Source organism: Drosophila albomicans, chromosome 2L (assembly GCF_009650485.2).
Source record: "Drosophila albomicans strain 15112-1751.03 chromosome 2L, ASM965048v2, whole genome shotgun sequence".
NCBI classification, from domain to species: Eukaryota; Metazoa; Arthropoda; class Insecta; order Diptera; family Drosophilidae; genus Drosophila; species Drosophila albomicans.
In genome coordinates this window covers 21269815-21295914 of record NC_047628.2, presented here as the reverse complement: position 1 = coordinate 21295914, position 26100 = coordinate 21269815, and the positions used below count along the sequence as shown (strand labels likewise).

The following is a 26100-nucleotide window of genomic DNA, read 5'->3' as shown; positions in this document are numbered from 1 at the left end:
GCTTAAAGATCCACAAATTTTTGGGGAGTTTATTAAATGATTTGAGAAATAAAGTATGAGTAGAAAAAAGGGAGAAATTTCTAAAGAAAATTGACTTCAATGCAACTTGTATATCTCAACCACCTTAAAGATACAAATTTCGGATAATGAAAGTAATGAGCTTAGATCTAAACATAAGACTTAAAAGAGAAAATGTTATAAAGTTTGCTTAAAATTAGCTTTAATTCAAAAGCTGTAAAAGTACTAGTAAAGGTGAAAGGAAAAAGAAAGATATTAAACAGAGAAACTCCAAATATTTCGACTGTTCCAAAGATTTTTTAGAAATTAATGATGATATTCTATTGCAAACAAAGTCTATAATTCAATGCAACTCATATAATTTAATTTTAGAGTGAACGAATTGAAATTAACGATATTTGAAATAAAGGATGATCAATCAGTTTTAATCAAATGAAATCTGGAATTTAATAATCTTAAGTAAAGTAATCTCTACCTTCTATATACCTATCTGGCCCAACTTTATTTTATTTCTATTCTTTTCAAATGGATTTCCGTAAGAGGATTTTCAAAATAGTGTTTTTTCTGCCTGGATATAACTTTGCTTTTTCAAATTCACTCGCTCTACGCACAGAATTTATATTTTTGCGCCACGCCTCCTTACAGTTGCACTCCCCCCACAAAATATCCCTTTTGTTGGTCTTTGGTTGGCGCTTTTGTCGCGCTTCTGTTGTTGCTGTTCCTGCTGCTGTTACGACTATATTTTACTCCCCTTTTCTGTTTGCTGTTTTGTTCAACGAATTGTGCTCCATTTACATTTCAATTTTGATTTGTTTCTTGTCAATCAGTTAGACATACTGGCATGCCACGCCCATAAGAATTGCCCCATTGTTGTCGCCGTTTGTTCTTCTTGTTGTTGTTCGCTGTCAATGTGGCTTTTTGGGTAGCAAATTTTTTAACGTTAATTGAAAATTTATTGAGACAAATTGTGTTTTATTTTCGCATTATTGACATGCGGACCCTCAGCTTAAAATGTGTGTGTGTTGAGTATGAATTACGACTGTATGTGTGCTAGTTGTAGAGAAATTGAGATTATGCCCAATTGTATATGTATACATACATATGTATGTATATATACTAAGTACTTCCACGACTTTCAGAGCAATCAGATTTATTAATAGCCTTCACTTTGCCAGCACTCACTTAATGACAATTTAATTCCATTTTTTTGATACCTTTTCGATATCACATAAATGAGTTAGAGTGTCAAAAGGGTAGCTTAGGCTTTAACAAGAAATAATTTACAAATAATTAATAAATTTTTGTTATATTTTTGAAGTGCTTTAATTGTAAATTTTACATTTTCAAGCTTTCATAATTAATTATTCTTTATATAGGGTACTTCTAGTCGAGCAGCCTCTCGATTGTATTTCAATGATTCATTGTAAAAATATTTCATAAATTGCGTGATAAACAAGCCAAAGCTATTACCACAAATGCAGTTTGTCACTTGGAGCGCAGATCCCCAACTCGATGCGTGTGATTGTTTGTGATTTTAATTAATGCAAACAGATTTAACTCGCTTTTTTCCTCTCCCGATTGTTGTTTTTTTCTGCTTTTCTGTGTTTTATTTGCACTTCCGATCGTCTGGTGCAATATTACATAATGAAATGGTTGACGGATATTGATATAAATCAATCGACGACGCACGGATGAAATGCAAACAAAACAAACTGCGGAACAGTCAAACAAACGAGCAAAAGCCGCAGACGGCAGTGTGAGTTTGGTTGCTGGGCAAAAATCACAGACAAAGACAACGAATATGCTGAGCGTGTGTGTAAGCAAATAAAAATTAAATGGCATTAAACTGTGGAGCGAGGAAATCTACGAACAAAACCCACATAAGTAAATGAAATGATAAAAGAGAAGAAGACGGATTTAAATTCGTTTGGAATACATTTTGAATTGATCCTATTTTTATATCATAAGAACTTAACTCCATCGATCTTGTATAAAATGTATTACAAACTTACTACTTACAAATACTTTTCCAAATTATTGTTTTGAATATTATCCGATTCAAATTATATTAAAAAAAAAGTGCCGAGAAATATTTATGCTTTTTTTATGCTTAAATTTTCTAATAAATTTACCAGCAATTTTCGTTCTTTGTTGATATTTAATTTTGTTTTTGTGGTATTACATAAATGAAATTTTGAGTAGATTGCTCTTTAAATGTTAAGCCGATTTCAATTGCGACTGATAACCATATATACGAGTATGCTTATGCAACTGATGGAGGCCAATTAATTTGTTAGACACTTGGCCATTAACTGTACTCTTTTTTGCACAACACTCAAACAAATTATTTAATTATTTATGTCAATAAATAACTTTGCATTTCACATTTGTAGTCAGCATTTGTGCACGTTGTGCAATGGAAATATATCAAAAGCATACACAAAAAACAGTGAAAAAGCTACAGTCGTGGATGCTAGACTGTAAGATACCCGGTACCCATTTTGATTAAAAGCAAAACAGTGCGGTAATATTCTTAAAATATACCGCAAAAATACTAAAATATACCAAAGGTTATATTTGGTTTTATTGATATAGTATTACATTCATTGAATAAAAGCAAAACAGTGTGATATTTTTCTTAAAATATACCGCAAAAATACTAATCAAATAAAATATATCAAATTGTCAGCTCAATCAAACATACAAAACTATACTGATCAAGACTATATATTCTTAAAAAGATCGGAGATACCTTCTTTTGCCTGTTACATACATTTTCTACAGGCACTATGTTATAGCACCTCCTCTGTGTGATAGCAAATGTCGAGAGAGAGGTGGTTTCAAGGATTGGCTTTGACTGTAAACCACACTTTATAAAATAATAGCTGTGCTGTTGCTCACGAAAACGAAGTGTTTACACATATGTATGTGATAATAATGGTATATTTGAAATATTTTGGTAGTTGAATATTTTTTGTATATTTATAATATGCGCAAAAAAAGGTTTAAAGAAATTTAAAAATAAATCGCGGAATTATTTCAGTTCTATTGAAAAATCTCCTTTAACTTGTTCTTAATCAAATTGTTGACCTCCTAAGGGAGTTTTGACCAAATATTGTATTATTTAACTTTGGCTCTAAATTTGCATAATACAATTGCTAATTAAAATTTGAAATTTCCAAATATTTATCAATATTTCTTAAAATGAATAAACACTTATTTAAGAATTGTAAAAATGGAGTATACCCTCTTTACCAATTGTTAACAGATGCACTGTGCAAACAAAATGGCAATAAAAAAATCAATTTAAAGCCAACGAAAGCAACAACAAAGGTGTCAAATAGACTTATTATTATTTTTTAACATTTATTATTTATTAGTTGCCTTTCATATTTACTCCACTTTTTTTTTTTTATTTTGCAACATTTTTCATTTGGATTTATTATTATATAATGGAAAGCAAATAGCGGGATAGGCAAGAGCAAGGTTTATTTGCCTGTGGAGAGAGGATAGGTGCCAATTAAATCTACTCATATGGCATATTAAGCCAATGATACGCACAGTTCGTGCAACAATAACATCATCAGCTTTACATTTGCAATGCTGTGACGCTTTTGTTCCACTGTGCACAGCACTGAGCACAGAACACATAATGAACTTTATGCGCCATTGTTTTCCGGCTCATTGTTGCGGCCCCGTCTGCGCAGTTGTTCTTGTCCTTGTTACAGTTGTTGTTGTAAAAGTTGTTGTTGTTATTGTTGTCGTTGCTGTTGCCTGTCAATAAAGTGTCAATAATTTATAAAACAAACAAAACTGCTGCTGCTGTTGGTGTTGCTGTTGCTGCTGCCTGAGCATAAATGCTGTAAACAAGTCCAAACTCCGTGACGAGGGCTGCTGACGCGGCCTTCGACGCACAGGGAGACATTTATTCTATAGCTACATATATATGTAAGTATATATAAAGATATATATACACAGATATACGCGCGCGAGTATAAAAGTATCGCATCTAATGCAAATATTTGTCTACAGTGCGCGATACTTTCCTCCTCCTCCTCCTTCTCTTCCTCCTATCGTGTCCTGGCTGTCAGTCTATCTATCTATCGATGTCCGTCTGTCAGTCCTTCAGTTTGTTTGTCCCTCCGTCTGTCTGTCCGACTGTCTCGGTTTGTTTATTTAAAATTTATTAAAAACGACCAGCAACAACAATGCCATCGTAATGAATGGCTCGCAAAATAGAATATTATGTGATTGCAATTTATGTTGACATACTTAAGCTCATCAATTTCACTCTTCCCTCTCTTTTTGGATTGCTTGTTGGCAAATGTTTCTATTTCAGCTCCTGGCTCTGCTTTGGCATGTCAAGTGTGTGTGTGCGTGTGTGTGCTCGGCAAACATTTGCATTTTCAATAATTAATGCAAAAGTATTGAATATTAAAAGGTTCAGCTTATACCACAGCAAGTGTTGAACAAGTCTATTACAAAGTGCTCAAGCAATTAGAAGTGTAACAAAAGCGTAAACTACAATATTTTGTTTATTAAGTCATTTTTAACTCAAGCCAGTTTTTAATAGTTTAGTTTAAGTAAGAACACAGGCAACAATATTTCCATTCATTAAGCTCAAATTGTTGATCTCCCAAGAGAGTTTTGCCTAAATATTGTATTATGCAAATTTAACTTTGGCCCTAAATTTGCATAATACAATTGCTAATTAAAATTTGAAATTTCCATAAATTATCGAAACTTTATCAAGCAAGCAAGCAAAACTATTATTAGATGTGTACTAGATTAATTCCAGTCTATTGCCAAAGAAACAAAAGGATATGCTGAAGCTACATTTTGTATTTCAAATTGACAACTATTATTTGAATTTAATAAGTCATTTTATTCACATGAAGCTAAACCAGCTTGAGGCCTCTGTAATGCATAGATAAAATGTCATTTTGTAATTGAAAGATTTAGTATGTGTTGTACAATAGCTTTGGAATTTAGCTATCTTTTATGTCATTTTGTCATTTTGTAATTGAAAGACTTAGTATGTGTTGTACAATAGCTTTGGAACTTAGCTATCTTTTATGTCATTTTGTAATTGAAAGACTTAGTATGTGTTGTACAATAGCTTTGGAACTTAGCTATCTATTAATATAAGTAATTGCTTTTATAGAAGTACATAACTTGGAAATATTTATATAGACTTCAGATAAATGCACTGCCCAAAAATGAGTCACCAGTCAATCACTGGCACAATTAAAACAATTAAGAAACCACCAAAAACTTTTCTCAAACAGTTTTGAAGATTATGTTTAAACTAAAATAAAGACTCCCGCAATGAATCGAGTGCAGAGAGAGCTCCCTAAGTTGCATTTGGTGGTGTTGTTTCAAACAATTAAGCCGCAAATAATGAAAACCAAGAAGGGGCATAAGATAAACGAAGATAGTAAAAACTTGATGCACAAACACACAATTTAGGTACGGAGGGGTAAAAAGATTGTTGTGAAAAGCAGCGAGGCACAAGACTCATGCAACTGATTAAAAAAGCGATGACGACGACGAAGAGGACGACTCAGAACTCTAGGAAGGAGAGGACAGGAGACTTCTAAAACTGTCAAAGAGGATTTTGCCATACGATTTTATGATGAGCAAAACTTGTGAAGCGAAATTGCGAGCGGCGGCAAGAAATTAAAAGAGGAAGCGACGTTGCACAGAGGTAGTTAGGGTGCAACACAAAGGCCAGGTGAAAGTGCAATGGCGATGCGCGAACGCCGCGAAGAGGATTCGCCATGGCCGGAAGGCCTGGGCAGGGGACGGAGACGAGGCCGGGGTAACCAGTGCATTTTGTCTTTTGTAATTAAACTTTTGCGCGACAATGCAGCAGGCGAAATGAATTTCTAAGAAGCGAAAGCCAAGCCAACCGCTGTGGCAGCCAGCAACCGCTGCGACGAAGGTGCAAAGCTGACAATGCAACTGACGCTTCGAGAACAACAGCAACTGAGAACGGCGGCATCTGAGCGCAGCGTATGCAATGCAAAAGTGCCACTCGAGTTGACGACAACAGCAACACGAACAACAACAACAACAACAACAGAAGCCAAGTGTCTCGTTTTAGTTCTGGAAAGAGCAACGTCTGGGACGATGGCAGCCTGCAGGCATGCTAAGGACACGGCTCAGCGAGTCGAAAGAAAAGTGCAGCCAGGTCCAAGAAGTTGCCACACACACACACGTATAGAGAGAGAGAGAGAGAGAGAGAGAGAGAGAGAGAGACAGCCACAGTCGCAAGTAAGAACCACAGTTGCAGCCACACAGCCACAACCAAGGCAAGAGCACCACAATAGCTGCAGATTTAGCAACAATTCTAGAACAAAAGACAAGCGAGATGAGCATCAAACTGCAACAGCAGTGTAACAACAGCACAAACTGCCTAAGGCGACTCGTTGCCGTGCTGCTTTGCTGTTGCAACACTATGCGGCAAACGACCTCGTCCTCGTCTTCGTCCCTCGGTCTAATTGAAAGCTGGCAACAAAAACTAAGCGACGCAATTTGCACAGCTAGAAATTATGCACACACACTGAGATAAAAAGAAAAAGCGACGGAGACGGAGATGGAGACGGAACCGAGACAGTTGGAAAATGGTGTGCAAAATGAAAAATGTGCTAAAGGAAAGTGGCAAAAGCTAAAATTAAGTTGCTTTGCAACTGTGTTGATGGCTCAACAAGATGCCCTAAACACTGGTTAAAAGCTAAACCACAACAGAGTTGAGTAGATAACGAAATAGATTAAGGGTTACCAACCCCGAGAACTAATGGTAAATAATATACTTAGAAAGTGATAACGATAGTGATAACGTAAATCGTAAATTTGAAGTGACGCTCAAACTGTAAAGTATGTGTTGCTTAAATGTTAATGAATATTAGATAAGAAATATGGGTTCCATTTACTATATTTGTTGGTCAATTTATAGACTTTGTTCTATTAATAAATTATAACGATTAAAAATTAAATATTATAATTCACTTATAGAGCTTGAATAATTAGAGACCTCATTAAATATTTCTAGCAGAGCTAACAAATAGTTCCAGTTCAATGTTAAATTTCTTGATTATGATTGTGGTATTTTTTCAGTATATTTATTCGGTATATTTTAAGAATATTACCGCACTTTTTGTCTTTTATTGAAAATGAGTACTAAATAAAGATTTTATTGTATTTTAGTGTCCTTTGGTATTTTTCAGTATAATAATCTGGTATATTTTTAAGAATAATACCGCACTGGTTTGTTTTTTTGAGAATGGATACTAATTAAAGCTAACGCTGTATTTTCGTTTTTTTTTTAATATTTCCTCAAAATATTTATTTGGTATATTTTAACTATATTACCGCACTAACTTTTTAAAATGCGGTTAGCGGGTTTCTTACTTGTTTAATAATACTAAAATTCTATTAGCACCATTTACAATTAAGAAAATTCGTTTCCTATCCATGCGACTTTTATTCCTAAATTGTACCATACACTCAGTTTGATTTTTAGCCAACTTAAATTTGCTTTGATTACATTGTAATTTCCGCATTAAACGTCAGCCGTTGTTAAACGTCATCAAGCTGATGGCATACCCAATGTATACCCTTTAGCTTGTGGGCGGGAACAAAAGACGACAATGATTGCGACAGCCGAGCATCAAAAGCAAAAGCTAAGGTAAAGGCAAAGGCAAAAGCACAACACCTTCGTTGGCAGAAAGGTGACGAACGAAAAGCTACTCAGAACGTGCGAAATGCTAATAAAAAATGCAACACCACGTGGCGTTTAAGGAGCGCTCTCTCAGCAGGACGATGAAAAGCGAAGCGAAGCGAAAGCAAGCAAGCTGCAGGCAACTTGAAGACATCTTGAATGCTGAAGAAGAAGGGAAAAAGAGTGCGAAGGTTAAACTTGGGTTAAGCTTAAGCACGCCGCACTTCAATGGAGTTTCTTATACCGGGTTAAATCTAATTTGCAGCCAACTTTACTTTGTGGCATTAGCTTGCCGAGCACGCGCTCAAAAAATTATCACTTTCTCCCCCGGTGCCTTGTCAAAAAAAGGTCAAAATTTCAATTGCTGCCACTGTGTGTTGCAGTTATGAAAAATTCATAAAGGATAATGAGCGAACAGCGCGTGTCAACGTCGTCGCCAGGACAACCAAAAAGCAGCCAGAAAAAAAATGAGAAAAGAGCTGGGAAACGTTTTAACAAACGAACGAGCAGGCAAATGCCATGCAAAGGCAAAAAAAAAAAAAAACGGGGCATGCAACGACGGCGACGACGACGACGGCAGGTTGCAAGCTGAGCCATAGTAGGAAGCGCAGCGTGTGCTGGACATGAGTGAGTTGCTCTATGTTATGCTTGGGTTTTACACTGGGCTAGGCGCTAATTAAAATCCTAACTCGTAACCATGACAGATAAGCGCCAGCTGCTGTTGCTGCAATGAAGTCAAAGGTGTTAGATAAGTGGCTGCGGGGCGAGTGAAAGGGAGACGAGGCGAGAGCAGACGAGTGCAGTCAGATTTGCTGCAGTTGACAGCAGTCGTTGGGTGCTGACTGCTGACTGCTGACTTGCTGTTGCTGTTGTCGTTGCTGCTGTTGTCACTGCCAAGTGGGGCACACAAAAGCAAAGACAAGAGACAAGCGACCCGCATTGCTGGCATTTTGACTTAAAGCTGCGCTCTCAGGCAGCAGCAACAGCAACAACAACAACGACAAAAGTAGCCGCGGGCTGCTTAGTTATTGGGTTAATAAAACAGAACAACTATGCGAAATAGCAACAACAACAACGCAGCAGACAGCAACAAAACTCACCTAGTTTATCAAAGAGCTTACCTCTCGTACACGGAGCGTATGAGAAATATTTGTATATGCGGATAAACAAGCAAATGCCATCGCAACTACCAAGTGTGCTGCATACATAGTATATAAATATACAAATATATACGATACACATATACATATATACATATATGCTCTAGTAGTAGATGTGTGCCAAGCTCATGTGACATTTTCAAGGGGTTGCCACACAGTGTGGCATCTCCATCTATGGTTTTGCCAAGCAGAACTCGTCATCGTTGGACAAAGGTAACCAAGGCAAAGGCAGTGGCAAATATAAGCGCAGCTACATTTCTTCTGCTTACTGATTCAATGATGGTGATGATGAAATGAAAAGAGAGAGAGAAAAAGAGCTCTGAATAATCCATTTAATTATGTCCAATTAATATGCAACTCGGAAATGTTTTCTTAAACGAATTTATGTAAATGCTTTGCCTTTTCATCGTCGTATATAATACATATAATTAGGTATTTTATTAACAACAAAAAAAGGTTATTATGACCATTGCAAGTGTAATCAATACTTGCCATAAATTAAAAGAAGAGAAATTGTAATATGACATTTCATTAAATACTCTTTAGGCGTTTAATAATAAATAATTGGCGGAGACGAATCAAAATATCATATTCAATTGCTAAGGAATTTTGTCCAATTATTAAAGTGTAGCCTTTAATATTTAATTACCGACTGCTCTAATATACGTTTGACTTCTATCAAACGACAATTCTCAGAAAATGCCTTGAAGCAATTGTCGTTCGATAAAAAAACAGCTCGTGTTTCAGTTAAATCATCTTAAAGTTGACCGAAATGTGGAGCAGCTGTAAAACATAAACAGAGAGAGAGACAGAAATGTAAAGAAACTAAAAGCTGAGACAAGACAAAAAGGTAAACACAGAGAGACGACAGAGACAAAGACGAACGCGATGCATCTAATTGATATGGCTTTTCAAGGAGCTGGTCAACTTTGGTAGCTTGATAGCCACAAGCAGCAGCAGTAAATAATAATAATAATAAGTAGCGAGTGGCAGCATCGATTGTTCTTGTTGATGTTGATGTTGCTGTTGCTGTTGGCATTGCTTTTGGTGTTGATGTTAATGTTATTCCCTGTCCCACTTGACGCAATCAGCGAAGCGACAATGAGACAGACGAATGAACCTTGATGACAAACGAAGCAGCAGCAGCAGCAGCATCAGTAGCATAAGAAGTTGAGCGAGAAGCATCGTTTGTTGTAAATGATTCAACACCTACCGGAGTGGGAGGAGGCAACAAAAAGCGGCAGCAATGGAGCTGATAAGATCCAACGAGCGAACGTCGTTCAAGGAGTCCCTTGCTTCACTCACTCACACTCTTTGTCGTCAGACATATCAATCAGTGTGAGGCGTTTTTTGCCACGCCTACTTCGAGTTGCTTCTACTGCTGCTTCTGCTGCTGCTGCTGTGGCTGCTGCGCTGCGTACTGTCACTTGACGCTGTGAGAAAAATGGCGCTGCATTATTTACATGGCGCGCCTGAAAGCATGCTTTAATTTATTTTAATTCACTTTCCCACACTCGCTGTGGATGCCGCTGCTGTTTCTGATGTTGCTGCTGCTGCTGTTGTTGTCGACGAGTGATATGTAAATATGCAGTTACGTGCGTACATTGGCGTGCAATTACAGTAGATACTCCCCCCCCCATCTACTCTCCGCTCTTCTCTCTTCTCTTTACACACTCTGCTTGCTCCCGAGAGCAAACACTGGTGAAATTCTTTTGCTAATGCGAAACACATTCGTTGGCATTAATGCGACGCACAGTGGGCGCAAATTGGTGATATGCGGCATCAGCAATGGCAATGGCATCAACGCTTTAGACGGCTTATTAGGCAGCTCTCACTCTCGCTCTCGCTCTCACAGCAGCCACTCACCAAGGATGATGGCTGGCAGTCAGGCTCAGGATGTTCTGCTCGTTATGTGTAAGCAATCCAAGTGCTCTAAGCACTAATTCCCATGTCAGCATCAGGTGAGACAGCGTCTCGTCTTCCCATTCATCCCATTTGCTCTCCCTTCATTCATATATTCTTTTGCTGTAGCTTGAGCTCCTCCACTCTTCATCTCTTCATAGCAGCAGCAGCAGCAGCTGAAGCAGTTGTGTGTCTCATCCCCTGTCGCGTCTCGCCTGCTGATTGACTTCCGTTTTTCCTCGTTTTCAATGCCTTTAATCGATTTTGCACCCAAAGGACATTTTTGTGTGATTGTGTGCGGTTTTTGGCTTTTCCTTCTTTGCTTATTTTCATTTTGATTTGTTTTCTCTGCAAATCTTTGCTCGTTTTCTTCGAATCTCAACGTCATGCTCGTAAGTTTGCTCAAGCGATGCTGTAAACTGTCACTGGATCTCCCTGCGGTGCAATTCTCCGCCTACCGATTAAATGTATTTTAAACTACCATATCAAAAACAATTGTTCAAAATAGCTGGGTGCCTCAAAGTTATTTATTTTTGCATATTATTATTTTTAGCATAACGCAAAAATATTCTTAGACGATTTAAAATTTATTTAATTTATTTTTAGCAAAAATAATAATATATTAATATGAATGGCTCTCTTGAAATTAATAACAACTATTCTTAGAGTGTCACCCACTTCGTATACGCAACGCAAAAGCACTTTAAAGCAGCTTAGTTATTGTTATCTTAGGATTTTGCGGTTTGTTGCCTCGCGCAGATTCAACTTCAATTAAATATGCGTATGAAGTTTGTTTTTCTTTAGTTTCGCTTCGCTTTTTTTTCTCGTTTCCTAACATTTTTTTTCTTAGCCACGTTTTTATTGCCCCAAAAATGGGCGACGTGCTCTGTATATGCAACTGAGTGAAACTCTCTGGCACTGAACCTTGGCAGCAACTGAAACTGATGCTGATACTCAAGCTGAAACTGAAACCGAAACTGAAACTGAACCTGAAACCTGAAGCTGATGTTGTTGTCAGGGCCAAGCGAGCAGCGTCAGGTCGGTAGTCTTATAAATTTTGCAGCAACTTTCATATTTTTCAAGCCACGTCCAGTGTCAGCCAAGAGAGAGAATTGTAGCTACACATAAGGAACTTTTCGGGTTGGAGACTTGTAGATGGATGGAGCGCAAAAGCCATTCAAAGGTGGGTCGGACTAAGCTGATGTCATTGTCTCTGGTTTTTGGTATGAATGTCACATGCGTCGACGTCTGCTATTTGATTTAAGTGTATGGCATAACGCATACACATACACACACATGGAGAAACAAGTTTTTGGCCAAACTTTACCTGTCCAAGTGCATATCAAAAACATAAGAGCTGAAGAGCAAGGAAATATGGCAGAGTCTGATGCTTAAATGCAGACAACATTTGCAATCCTTAAGTCGGAATTTTGGTATGAAAATTCGAAGAATATAATTCTATTCACTACAGTTGTTCACAGCTTGTTTTGCTTCCAAAATTGGGGAGCTGCTGAAAGAATATTATTTTGTTTAGAGCGCATTAAACTGGTCGAGAGTTCCTGTTAACAAGTTGTGTAAATATATTTCAAATTCAGCAATATTTAGCATAAGTAACATCAACATATTTATATATACGTAAAAGTGTATTATAGCTTTGTGCCTCTAAGAAGTGTATATGACAGGCAGAAGAATACATACTATATAATAATGAAAATAGTATTTGTTTTATCATGAACTCATTATAATTATTCAAGACGCATAAAAAGAGTGTAGAATATAAGTTAAACAGTTTTATTAACATATTCGAAATTCACCATTATTATATTTATCTATATTTTATCTTAAATTCATTATTTTTTATGAAGGGGAAAATAAATAAAATAATTATGCAGCTGACTCTAATGTTGTATATGGCTTGGGTTAAAATAGATCGAGAACTGTAATTTATAATATTCAGAAATATTATATCAGTACAATATCAAAAAGTAGTCAAGAATTTAAGTTAACAGTTTCTGCAAATATATTTGAAATTTAGCATTATTTTATCAAAATTTAATACATCTAATCCTTTAATTATATGTATTTTTCTGTTCAGAATTTGTTTCAATTCACACTTTCATTTAATGAATTGCTTATTATAATTGCATTAGGAATGAAAACCATAGCAAATATATAAATAAATATATTAGTAAATATGCATTTCAGTCATCATCTCACACATTAAGCATTGGCTTTCTTCTCATTAGAGCAACTATTCATTTCTATCCATCAACTTGACACTCTCGAAGCGCTTAAAGCAGACAGCCCATATCTTATGCATTCGTCATGTGCTCTCTATGCAAATATAATTTTGAGCTTCAATATTAGTTGCTATTAAGCAGTCGATCAACTTTTGCATACAACAAAATCTCATTTCATATTTAAGTGAATTTTCGCCTGTGCTGCAAAGGCTTAAGGAAAGAGGGATGGGAGTGAGAGGGGAGTTTGTGTGCATCGATTTCTGTTTAGGCTGACAAAACATTTTGTTGGTCTGGAATTTTGCGCTCTTGAAGTTGGCAAATTTGCAAGGCGAACTCACTTTCATGTTTAATTAAAAGATAACACATACTCATGCAGATATGACTAGAATTTAGATACATATATATTCATATACATATATGCGCATGTCAAGATTCGTGTTTAAAACACTTGCATTCATCCGGGTTTTTGGCCTCACAGGATGAATACCCGAAAGTGCTTGTGTATCCATATCACATGATTCCGTTTCGATTCGCTGCGTTTTTGTGTTGCTCTTGTGCAATTTATGCATTTAAGTTAAAGCAAATTTTACGTGTGTTTAGTTTTGCAGCTGCTAAGCTCCACACACACACACAAACACATCCGCACACACACACAAATGCAGAGTTGCTTTTTTGGGTTGTGCAAGCTACTGGAAAATATTTCACTACTTGAGCTGTGAAAACTTTTCTCTTCATAACATGTGCGTGTGTGTGTTTGCGTGGGTGTGTGTGCGTGGGTGTGTGCGTGTGGGTGTGTGTGTCGGTTCATGTTTGTGTTTGCCGATTGGAGATATGAGATTCAGTTGCTCGATTTGTGCAACGTTCAACTTATCGCCCTATAATTGAAAGCTTTAAAATTTATGGCCAACTTTGCTGGCTATTTAGCATATCAGCAAAAAGCGAGATGCAAGCTCAAGGCAGACAGAGACAGAGTCAGAGACGAGCTAAGTAAATGTGAGGTGGAAGTGAAATCGTAAAAATATATAAAACACACACACAAAAAAAAGCACCTCACGCAGCTGAATTATTCCAATTATTTGAAGCTTTTCCAGTCCGCTCTTCCCTTACATTGTGCTCGCCGCAGTTGAATTGCTTTGTGTTTTATTGCACTGCGAATTTAGCGCCATCAATTAATGGCATGCCATAAAAGTTTTATTAAGTGATTGACTGTCCGGTCAGAGTCAGAGTCAGCGAAAGGCGAAAGGGAATGAGAGAGACTGAGGGGAGATGGAAAGAGAGAGAGTTGATTGACCCAACTGACCGAAACTGAGAGATCCGTTAACGACGAAACCCCATCGACGTTTCAAGTCTGCCAAGTTGCCGTCGTTGAAATATTTAAAGCCGCTTAAACAAATTGCGGTTTTGCTTCTGGTTGTCGTTCTGGTTCTTGTTCTTCTTCTGCTTCTCCTTCTGACTCCCTCTTTCTCTCTCTGTGTGTTTGTGTTACTGTGTTTTCTGTTTCGCTTGTGCAGACAGCAGAACGAAGCATTTCAGAAAATCAATAGGGGTAGCCATTGGTTAACTCAAAGAGTACAAGCGGGGGGTGGGGGAGTAAGAGAGGAGTTGGCGACTTGCCGCTGAGCAGTTTCCCGTAATCACACATAAAACTCTCGTTAGGCGCATTAAATTACAAATTCCATTAAAATGATTATTAAGGCAAGTATTTGCTAATTAATTTACTTGCTACGGCACAATGCCAGAGCGCAATTAATAAATCCAAATGAGCAGCGACCGAGCGACATTAGCGTCAAGCACTTCAGACCTTTCGAGTGCCCTACGCGTCGCCGACAGCCCAAAAACATACTTGAGTGGGCGAAATATACATATATAACGTATACGCCCCCAATTGCAAGCTGATGATGATAATTGTAAATGGCGGAAGTGTTGTCCTCACAGCTGGTTAAACGAAATGTATAATTAGCTCTATAATTATTAACCTCAATTCGGATCGAAGCAATTGACGACGCTTGCGAATGAATTAATCACAATTTCCATATCAAATTTCATGACAAATCTTTGCTTTAACTATATGGTGCACTATAGTGAAGCCTTTTACCAACACTGATTGGCTTTATAAATATATTTTTCGGTTTGAAATGCTAAATATATTAATAATAACTAATTTCAAAGTATACATTTTGAGATCGAAAGCTATAAATCTTTACTTTAACTTTACACTAAGTTTTCAATATTTCCAAAAACTGGTGTTCAAAGTGTAAATAAAAAGTTTGCTTTAACTATGCACTATAGCGCAACTTTTTTGGAATCCTTTTTTTAGTTTGATATGCTGAATATTATCAAACTATTGTATACAAATCGTTAAAAATCCAGATTAGTTTCATTAGAAATGTTTACCCTAACTTTACGCCTTAGTAACAACTTTTTTGGAACTTTTTTTGAATTTCAAGTAATCTGCTCTTAAAATATATTTTAGTTTAAAATGCTTAATGTAATATTTTTAATAACTGACTAAATAAAAAGGTTCAAAATGCGAATACAGAAATTGAATCGCATTTGAAATCATTTCCTAAATTAAGCCCTGACCCTTCACGGAATTCTTCCAGTCAAATCTGATTCGCTTTTAAAATATATTTCAGTTTGTACTTCTGAAAATAATATTATCAATAACTGACTTAATAGCAACGTTCAAAGTGTGTATTAAAAAAAAAACCAATCAAAATCTCGTCTTAAACTATACACTTTAGTTAAACCTTTTTGGAAACCTTTTTCTCAGTTAAAATATAATATAATAATATTAGTTAATACTTTCAATAACTCACTTAATAACAACGTTAAAAGTGTAAAAATCTTTGCCTTAATTGTAAACATTCGTGGAACTTTTTTCCAGTGAAAATCGATTCACTTTTAAAGTAACTTTCAGTTTATTTGAAATGCTAAATATAACTTTTTTAATTCAACCTCCCCACATAAACCATTTTTTTTTTTTTGAAAGCTTTTCAAAACGTACCTCAAACCCATTAAAAAATGTATAACCCTTTGGACAAAAAATAAATCAAAAACTTATTATGCTGCATACTTGAGCATTTGGAAACATTTAATCTATTTACGTTGTCGTTGGCCCAAATGGCAATGTCTGTCAGTTTCGCCCCTAATTGAGTTGGGAGCACGCGTTAAACATGTCACAAACCTTTCCATTGGCTCGATGTACCTTTTTCAATCTGTTTTTCAAATGCGACCGCGCGACGCCCTGAATGTAATGAATAACTGCTGCTGCTGCCAGTCCGAGAGCTTCTAGTCCGAAGGCGGGGCGAAGTCCTTATGAATAATAAAGCGAATAATCTGTCAGCGTCGCAGCCGCCTAACAAGTCTACCGAAAACCGGGGCCTCGGCCTCGGCCCCCGGATAACCAGGTTAACTAACCAGTCCGGGTTTTTGGGCACGCCAAACGACTCAATTTCGATGAGGACTCTCTCTCTCTCTCTGTCTCCCTCAGGCTGGACTTTAGCCTGGAGTTTTGGACTCGCGACTCGGAATTCGTTTCAGGGCCATGGCGTGTGTGTTTTGATGGGCGGGGGAGCAAAGGAGAAAGCAGAGAAAGGAGAGGAGTTGAGAGGTCAGCGCTAATAACATGAAATCGGATTTGAGCGTTGGGCCAGTTGACGCTGCGTGTGATAAAAACAACAACACGCAGTTGCGGTTTGCGCTACGTTACGTTGCTGTGTGTGTGTGTGTGTGTGTGTTGGTTCGTTGCTTGTTGGACCGGGCACACGCTGCGTATGCGTAACGTGCGTTTTAATGAAATATTGAATTTTATTGCCTGCGTGCCTGTCAACAACTTGCAGAGTCCTGTCCACATCGCATTCGCATTCACATCTACATCCACATCCACATCCACATCCACATCCACATCCACATCCCATGTCCACATCCATGCCCACATCCATTTCCACATCCCGCACTCTCCCGCACGTCCAAAATTCACGTCCAATTCCGCTTCACAACTTGTCACTGCCTCGAGGGCAAAGGGCGTCACCACCGACCACCGACTGGCGTCTCTTTTAATTTGATTTTCAGACAGTTTTCCCCAACCCCCTCTTCACCGTTCTCCCCGGCTCTCTCACTCGCCACCTCACGCATTTTAACGCTTTTTATTTGCTATGCAAAAGTTCAAGTGTATTATTACCAACAAAGAGAGGAAAAGAGGAGCAACAACAGGAGAAAAGTTGCTTTATATTCCGGTTTTTGGTTATTGTCGTCGCTGTTGTTGTTGTTGTTGCTGTGCCTGCTAATAAAAGCAATTTATGAAGCCCAAAGCGCGGAAATGAATTGTTAACAAATTTTGCGGCGTTGAGTTTTGTGCGTTGAAGTGGATACGCTGTAGCCAATGCTTAAAGATGATGCGCATATATATACCGCAGCGAATGGACTGTATGTGTGTGTGTGCTTGTGTGTGTTTGTATGTGTGCCCATCTCTGGGTCATGATGAGTGGCTTGGTCGTTGTTGTTGTGTTGAGTGGACGACATATCTTGTTTATGGTCATGCCCCAAACGCAGCCACAACACACGCATAAGCTGCCGATTGTGGACTGGGAGTAGACCACGCCCCCTCTCTACCACCCACCTCCCACATCTTGTGGCATGCTGAAATTTCCCAAAGCGCGCATAAAACGAAAACTCCTCCACACAAAATGGAAAACAACGAAAAAAAAAAAGCAACAGACAACTGCAATCCTTGACATTAAGCAGTAACAACAGCTTTAAACACTTCACAAAAATAGAAAGAGGTTTATACTTTATAATCGTTTGGAAGCTATAAACACAAAATTGTAGCATAAAAACAGACCAAAAATAAAAATTGTGGACTCATTCATCATTCATATGCTTGAGCCTAAAGCTGCTTATTTCATTTACATATTGCGCAGCAAAATTATGTTAATCTACTTCTCACTTTTTCTTTTTATTTTACAAACTACGTTTCATTTATGATTATGGTCTAACAAACTCAAACAGTTGATTTCTTTCTGTTTTATGAAATGAGAAAAACCTGGCGGCATTTTATTTTCCCAGAAGCTGCTTTGAGTTCGAGTCTTTTATAATAATGTTAATTGAATAATAAAAAATAAGACTGATGTTATTTAAATAAAAATAAGTGAAATTTCAATATGAGCAAATATTATAAAAAAAAATTGAGGCTCGTTTTATAATTAATTAAAAGATAAGACTGAAGTTATTTAAATAAAAATGTATTATAAGTGAAATTTTTAAATATAAATAAATATTATAAAAAGAATTGAGGCTCGATTTATATCTGCAAGTTCTAAAATCAAGATTTTAAACTTAGTACTAAGAATTTTGGTTTAAAAAGTGCGTCACGAACATGGAAATCTTAATATTAAAATTCAAGAGTACTTGATATAAGATCCAAGTTCTTATTAATAAGAAGAAAAAAATCGTACACTTTTAAGACCAAGTGAACGAAAACACTCAAAACTGTGTAAAAAACTATAATTTCGATGGATTACAGAATTTTGTAACCTAAATCTATTTTTGGTCTTATTTTCAGAATTTGGCATTTTCAGACTAAGGTTTTTAGTTTGAAAAAGTGGTTCTTAAAGAACACAATTTTTAAGTCGAATGTTCTTGATTTTAGAAACTTTTTTATTTTTTTTAGTGTGGAGAGCGTTGCAAGTGTTAAATAAATAAATAAATGGAAATAATGTTCAACAAATTTCAATAAATCATCTTGTTTTTTTTTAGAGAAAAAGCCTATTATTGAAATTATTTTTTTTTGTATTGATCTAATATGCCTTGAAAATAAATAATTATTTTGATTTATGTACTTTGAGTACTACTAATAATGTTATTGAGTGGCCAATAAATTCAGTTGCAGTTCATTAATTCTGCGCAACTCGAATGAACTTTGCTATTAACAACTACAGATTTCAGTGTGAATTTCTTTTGATGCAGTTTTAATGCTTCAACTGCAGCAAAGTAGCTATTATCAACTTTTTAATTCTCTTTTAATTTCTAAGCAGAGTTTGCAACGAGTTCATTGAGCGCAAATTCCCTGTTGAATATCACATCTGATACTCATATCGTTTCATGTAGCAGAGATTAAGGTAAAAGTTTTGGGATGCAACAAAAAAAAGGAAAATAGCATTTGCTATTGTTGTTGTAATTGAAATTGCAGCTGCTGCTGCTGCTGTTTAATTGTGAGATAAAACTTACCGATAATAAGCAGCTTAATGGTCGTCATATTCGCTGTTGTTGTCGCTTCTTCGGTTATTTATTTTTCTTAATGCCTATTGTTGTTGTTGTTGCTGATGGAGCGTGGTTTGTTTGTTCGCAGCTCGTTTGTGGTTTTTTTTATTATTCTTGTTGTTGTTTTTGTCGAAGTAGTTGTTGTTGTTGTTGGTGTTTTTAATGGCTCAGCGTGGCAGCTGCTGCACTTTTTCAATTGCTGTTTACGCAGCATACATATTAATCCGACTCGCTGCACAGTTTGAGAAGCACTGGTCACTGAAACTCACTGAAACGCCGCCAACTCAAATGGCATTTTAATGTTAACAACGAATGCAATTTTATGCTCACTGCCACAACAACAACAACACAAGATGATGCTGCCACATTCGTTGAATACGTTGAATATTTGTTGTTGTCGCTTTACCGTTTGTTGCCATTTTGTGGCTTTATTTGTTTTAACCAATTCACCCGCGTAATATTATTGTTGTTTTTGTTATTATTGTTGTTGCCTACTTATGGCAGCCACATGGCACATTACAATTTAATTTGTTAAACATTTCGAACATTCTTTCAAAAAATTGTTGTATCGACTCTTTAATTGTGCTTCAACTGCTGTGTGTGTGTGTGTGGCACTTTAAGCCGCTTTCATTCAGGACTCTGTAATGGAATATTTCAATTAAATTGATTGAAAATGCCACTACACACACATACATATACAAAAGTATGCAACACACTTCTCGATGCAGCGCCTATTTTAAGCCAATGAATATTTAAAGCCATAGACATTTCAATTTCTAGGGAGTAGACAGTACTTAAATAGAGTTGAAGATACGCCTAGACATTAAATTAACATATTTTGCTAATAATCATAATTTGTCTCTATATACTCCGAGCATGCCTCGTGCCTCGACTCAAAACTGTGGCTGACTTGCTGCCTGGCAGATTCAACACATGTAAACTGGATACCTAATGTCTTATTCATGTTTACAGGCTTGTAGCCTCCCCTCTGTATGTGTGTGTGCACACACATACGTATTACACCTGCTGCCATCTTTGCCCTCTTCATGTTTGCGATGACTCTAAAATTGTTTGCGTGCTGTTAACTTATTAGCCACTGCCAAGAGAGAGCTGAAAGCCAAACCCCAAACAATTAGAACGGCATTTCTCGACTACAATGCCAAAAAAAAAAAAAAAACAACACAGCCTTTATAATCTAAATAGCACTTGGTATTCTATAAATCGTCGGGGTTAAAAAAGAAACTCTGTACTCTGACATTTTATTGCTATTAAAAAATCACATTAAAAACTTTTGCAAATTTAATGAGATTTTTACACCGAGTGTAAATTCGAAAACACATAAATTTCACAACAGTTTTTAATGCGTTCACAAATATAATAATGAATTGTCGCACGATGAAAGCAACTTTAAATGTAACTTTAATGGCAAATAAGTTGATTTTTGGATAGAATTTGCTAAATGAGTTTTTCACAAATTTTTAATTCCTTATTATTTTTCAGACACGCATGAGAAACTTGTATTAATTTTTTTTTTGCTCTGCAATTCAGCAAAGTTGAAACAGAAACTTTCAACTTTCATAATTTGACAATTTCTGTGAATTTTTGGCGCACAAAATGCAATTACACTAAAACTAAAGCTGAAGCTAAACTTTTGCACAAAATGTTCGCAAAGTCTGCGCGCCAAAAAAACGGAATGTCAGGATGCTAGAAGGCAGACACAAAGCTGTGATGTTATTGCCACATTATGTGGCAAGCAGAAGAAGTAGAAACGTACAATCAGCTGTCACAGTTGAATAATAAAAACAAAATTTATTTGCGTTTTTTTTTTTTTGGCGACTGCCAAGGACAACAAGTTGTACGAAAAATAAAAGTGGACAACAGCAAACATAAAAATAGCAAACGAGAACACAACATAAAGGAAAATTCCTTAGAAATTATAAGAATTTGACAGATGAGCCGAAAGTGCGCTGGAGACAGAGAAAGAGACTGAGATTGAGAGGATGCTGGGATTTGCCACAAAAGAGGGGAAAAAACGCGAGCGTTGAGCTGGCACAGCGCCCAGGTAAAAAGTGGAGCACAAGTTTTGGTTTAAATTGAGCTGAAATTTGTTGCCGTTGCCGTTGCTGCTGCAGTTGGCCCACTTTTTTGTTCATGTTGCATAGTTCTTTTGATTGTGTGTGTGTGTGTTTGGAGCCGGCATGAATATGCATGCGGCATGTCGACAGCAAGGTCGACAGTTTCTGGCAACAGTTGCACTTGAGTGTTGCAGCCTTGCAACTGCCACATTCTATGCCACCACACAACAAGCACTGTCCATTTGTCACTGAGCTGAGCTGCTGCTGTCGACCGTCGACCGTCGAGGGCCATTTGCATAATTACAAACGCACAACGAGAGGCGTCTAGGCTCTGTGCTCTACATTAGCTCTAAGAACACACTCACACACACCAGCACACTCACTCGACATTCACTTCTCGCCGCAGACGTAACTTACACTCCGCGCGATTTTCTGAGGAATTTCGTTTCTGATGTTTCTGAATGTTGTAAATGAACTTCGGCTGCGTCCGCTTTTGCCGCCCGTTGCCACCGAATGCTTCTTACCAACTAACACAATTTGTGTTTTATTATAGCTTAAAACGAGCGGCAGCAACACAAAACAGCCACACACGAGGCAGCCTGATAGCTCGGCTAACCGCGAACTCGACACGAATCCAGCTGCCGAGTGAACGCGATTGCCTTTGACGCAGGCGCAATCGATAGGCAAAGAGAGCGAAATGTTTAGCAACATGTGTTGCCAAAAGGACTCGGCTGCATTGTGCTAGGTTAGTGTGGAACAAATGGCATAAGAAAACAAATATATAATGAATATAAATGAATTATAATATGTAAAGAATTCCATATTAAATATAAGCTCAAACTTCGCTTACTGCAAACTTCAATAAATCACCTTGAAAAAAGCATTGCCTACTTTTAGGCTGACTTCGTTTCTGGGTCAAACAGACACGATTTCGATTCGTTGACACTTCGTGACAGCCGAGTAAGGTATTTAAGAGCACGCATGTTTCATTGCCATTTCGTTCCGCTCTCTCCTGGCAACATGTTGCCAAACCAAAAAGGCGCAACAGTTGTGCCCAGCTGTCTGTGGGTGCTGTCTGAGCGACTAACTGACTGAATTTAAAAACCCATCCGCACTTACAGCAATTGCCACTTAACTAAAATGCCACACTCGAAATTGTTGTTGTCAACTTTTTTTTCACTTTTTCGGGGAGCGTAGTGCTAAATTGTAGCCATGCAGCTGGCTGCGTGGCAGGCCAGGTGTTTAAGCAGCCACTCGACTTGGGCTCTAGATGAGCTCTAGATTTTAATGTTTTTGGCTCGCAAAACTACTCTAGCGCAATCAGCAAAAGTGGCCAAAAAAGACTCGGCTCAAAGTGAATCCCCCTACACACAACCAAATTGCGGAAGGCCAAAAGGGTTAACTCATCACAGTGTGTGTGAAGTCGTTTGAGGAACATGTGCTCAACACACAACAGAACTAAACACATCAGAGCTCCGACCCCTTTTAGAATATGCACATAAAAAATATTTTGCAAACTGTATGGCAACTTTTGCAGTAGCAACACCTCAGCCATAGATACATGTGGCACAGATACCGATACAGATACAAATACAGATACAGATACAAATACAGATACAGATACACAAATGCACATTCACAAAAGTTGTTAAAAAGTCCAAATAAATTTGTTTTTGTCGTTTGGCTGGGTGGCTGTCGCCTAGCTGATGTTGGCACTCGAGTCTTTGACATAAATTTATGCGTTTTGTGTGCCACAACAACAACAACAGCAGAGGCAACAACAGCAAATCAACCCGGTTATAGATCAGGTCATGGATTGCTCTAGGTGCGGGTGACTTGTTGTTGGTTCAAGGTGTGAGTTGCATTCGTGGTTCGTGGCAATGCGAATGGTGTTTGGGTTGCGGAGAGGGGGTAAAGCGGAGCGATTGCTGCTGACAAACTAAAGTGTATTTCGAAATTGAGTTGTCATAAAAAATGCCAGCCAAGTTTAGTAGTATGTGTGAGGTACAGTGAACACACGCGAAGGTGAGCACATGAACAATACAAAGAGACGACTAACTTCAAATTTACGGTGTCTTTCTTGATTGCTTCAAGTTACTAATTATTCTTGAACTAATTTAATAAAATGATCCATCAACAAAAGAAAAAATATAGTTATTATTAGAACACTTTACATAAAAAATATGAATATATAACAAACAAAAAATACTATATATATATATAAATAGGATGAGTAGAAATATAGTTCGAAATCGAATTGAATTTGAGACTATAAAAAATATGAACATTTCACAAATTCAAAAGAAATTAATTTCAAAAATAAACGTACATTTTCTCCACTAACAGATATGGTAACCTTATAAGAAAGATTATCAGGAGGAACAATCACATATTTCAGTTAGAAATAGAATATTCTGAACTAAATTTGAGACTTTACAATATTTAAAACATTGAAAAAATATGAACATTTCATAATAAAAAAGAAATAACATTAAAAAATAAACGTATATATTTTCCACTTAAATAGCCAACGTAAGGAACCTTACAAGAAAAATTAACAGGGTAAAAATCGGTTCTTTTCTTAAGAAGTAGAAATAGAATTTAAAATTGAACTGAACTCTAAACTTTATAATATATCGAACTGTTCGAATTTATAAGCATTTACAAATATATTTCAAAATTAAGTTCAATGTAATTAGCTTCTATATCAAGGTTTGTTTTCCTTAATGTACCTTTGTCAACTCGTTAACACATTAACACTTCGAACTATGCAATGCAAATATCTGTGCAGTTATGACAAAAACGATGCTAGGGTAAACATTGTGAGATATTATGCATTTAAGACCCCACTTACGTAGCTTTCTTATTGTTCACCTGCTGAGAGCTGAAGGTTGGAATGAATTTTAATTTGAAAATTCCATAGAATTCCAGATAGAGCAGCGCAGTACAATGCAGTTATTTGTTGTATATTTTCACTGTAGTTGGATATAGACTTGGACTCGGACTTGGCTTTAGCTTAAGCATTTTTTATTTGCCTGTAACAAAAAAGGGAGGTAGAAGAAGAAGCAGAAGCAGTCACACAGTGGAGAAAGCTCTAACTCACGACTTCTGGCCACTTGAGGCTGAGATACTTTCATCGCAGCCGTGGAGACAGTTGGCATTACAACTAGTCATAAAATACAGAGTGAAGCTAAAAGCCGAGTGCAAACTTTTTTCGATTTAAATAAAAGGGTAGAGCGAAAAGGCGACGGAGGTGGAAGAAGGACAAATATAACGGCAGGCAGTTTGAACTTTGATGACTGAGAGCTGTAAAATAAAAGAGAAACAACAAGAAATACAACCTGTCCAACACACTTTTGTGGACCATGCCTTAACTTTCTCACAGCAAGATGAATATGCAAAGCAATACAGGATACGAGTGCGATTACGTATACGACTCGTAATATTCGCTTGGCCTGTCAACGCAAAAGATGTGAATATATGTATTTTGCTGCTGCGATTTTTAACATTTTCGACTCGTTGGTTGTTATTTGTTTTTGTTTTTTTTTTTTTTTTGGGAAATGGAAGCGACTTAATGCGTTGGAGCGGGGGAGGTGGGGAAGACTGTTCAATGAAAGCGACGACGGTTTAAACAGTTTTTAATTAATTTGCACAAGGACAATGCAGCTTGACAGCAGCTGCTTGGCATAAAACGCACGTAAATGAGTTGTGCATTGGCTGCATCGTAGAGAGGAGAAGTGACAGGGACAAGTGAATGAAGGGATAAAATTAAAATTGTAGTGAAATTCTTGGGGCTTACTGCAGCAGCAGTAGCAACAGCAACAACAACAACTTCAGTTAATCAAATGACATGCAACTCACACTCACACACTCGCATTTACGTTGTGGAACTGACACACAATCTGGTTGGGCGTGGCAGCCACATACATAAATCACAAGCAACCCACTTCTCATCCTCAGTTTCTTTAGGTCTCCTTCATCGACGTAATTGCTTAAACAAAATGCTGCGCACTATTGAGCAATTATGCATTCCCCTTTCCCACTCTCTCTCTCTCTCTCTCTCTCTCTCTCTCTCTCTCTCTCTCTCTCTCTCTCTCTCTCTCTTTAACTCCCTCTCACACAAAAGTATGCAAAACTTTATGCCAGAAATTAACAGCCGCCAAAATGTCTTAATATATTCAACGATTTTCGACAACGACGTCGTTGTCGTCAGTTTTGGGCTTCTTCATCATATAATTTATGCGCGTTTTAATTTCATTTTGTGCCTAACAAATGCCACGCCCAAACGCCCCTTGAAATATGTTATTTTGACACCTTCAAGGTTGCGACGCCTCTTTAGGCCAATTCCGATTCCCCTTCTCCCATTTTCACCATTTCCATTTCGCCGACTAAAAAAAGGTTCAAAGTGTGCCGCAGGCTTGCCTGTTGAGGGCAAGAACCAGGAATCAATATGCCACCAGATTGTTCTACACTTATGCCAAAGGATATTAGCAGACTCTCATCGGGTGCGGGTTTGGGTTATTTACATAGCGCTGAGAATGTTATTGAATTATGTATAGCGTTGTCCCTAAATTGAGAGATCCCTTTTTTAAAAATAAACCCAAGGACATTATTATTATATTTTTTTAGGCTTCTTACGACGTTTTTCCGGCATACTGAAATGTATACAACATTATTCATTTATATTATTTTGCTGAGATTTTTTTAATTCTCGAAAGCGG

The 26100-nt window shown here is 37.2% G+C and overlaps 1 protein-coding gene across 3 annotated transcripts in view; it reads right to left on the bottom strand.

The window, feature by feature from the left end:
• Window positions 1-21894, bottom strand: part of LOC117566242 (hemicentin-1) — a 131657-nt gene extending 109763 nt beyond the window's left edge. For 2 of the 3 annotated variants that reach the window (XM_052002263.1, XM_052002264.1), the window contains exons 1-2: window positions 21763-21888; window positions 19272-19943 (exon numbers count right to left, since the gene is read on the bottom strand). In XM_052002263.1, the coding sequence (XP_051858223.1) occupies window positions 19272-19299 (28 nt within the window). In that variant the 5' untranslated portion in view covers window positions 19300-19943; window positions 21763-21888. Of the gene's footprint in view, window positions 1-19271; window positions 19944-21762 lie in introns of all 3 variants that reach the window. The other variant, XM_034245792.2, reaches the window with a different exon arrangement.
• Between the last annotated feature and the right edge of the window lie 4206 nt (window positions 21895-26100).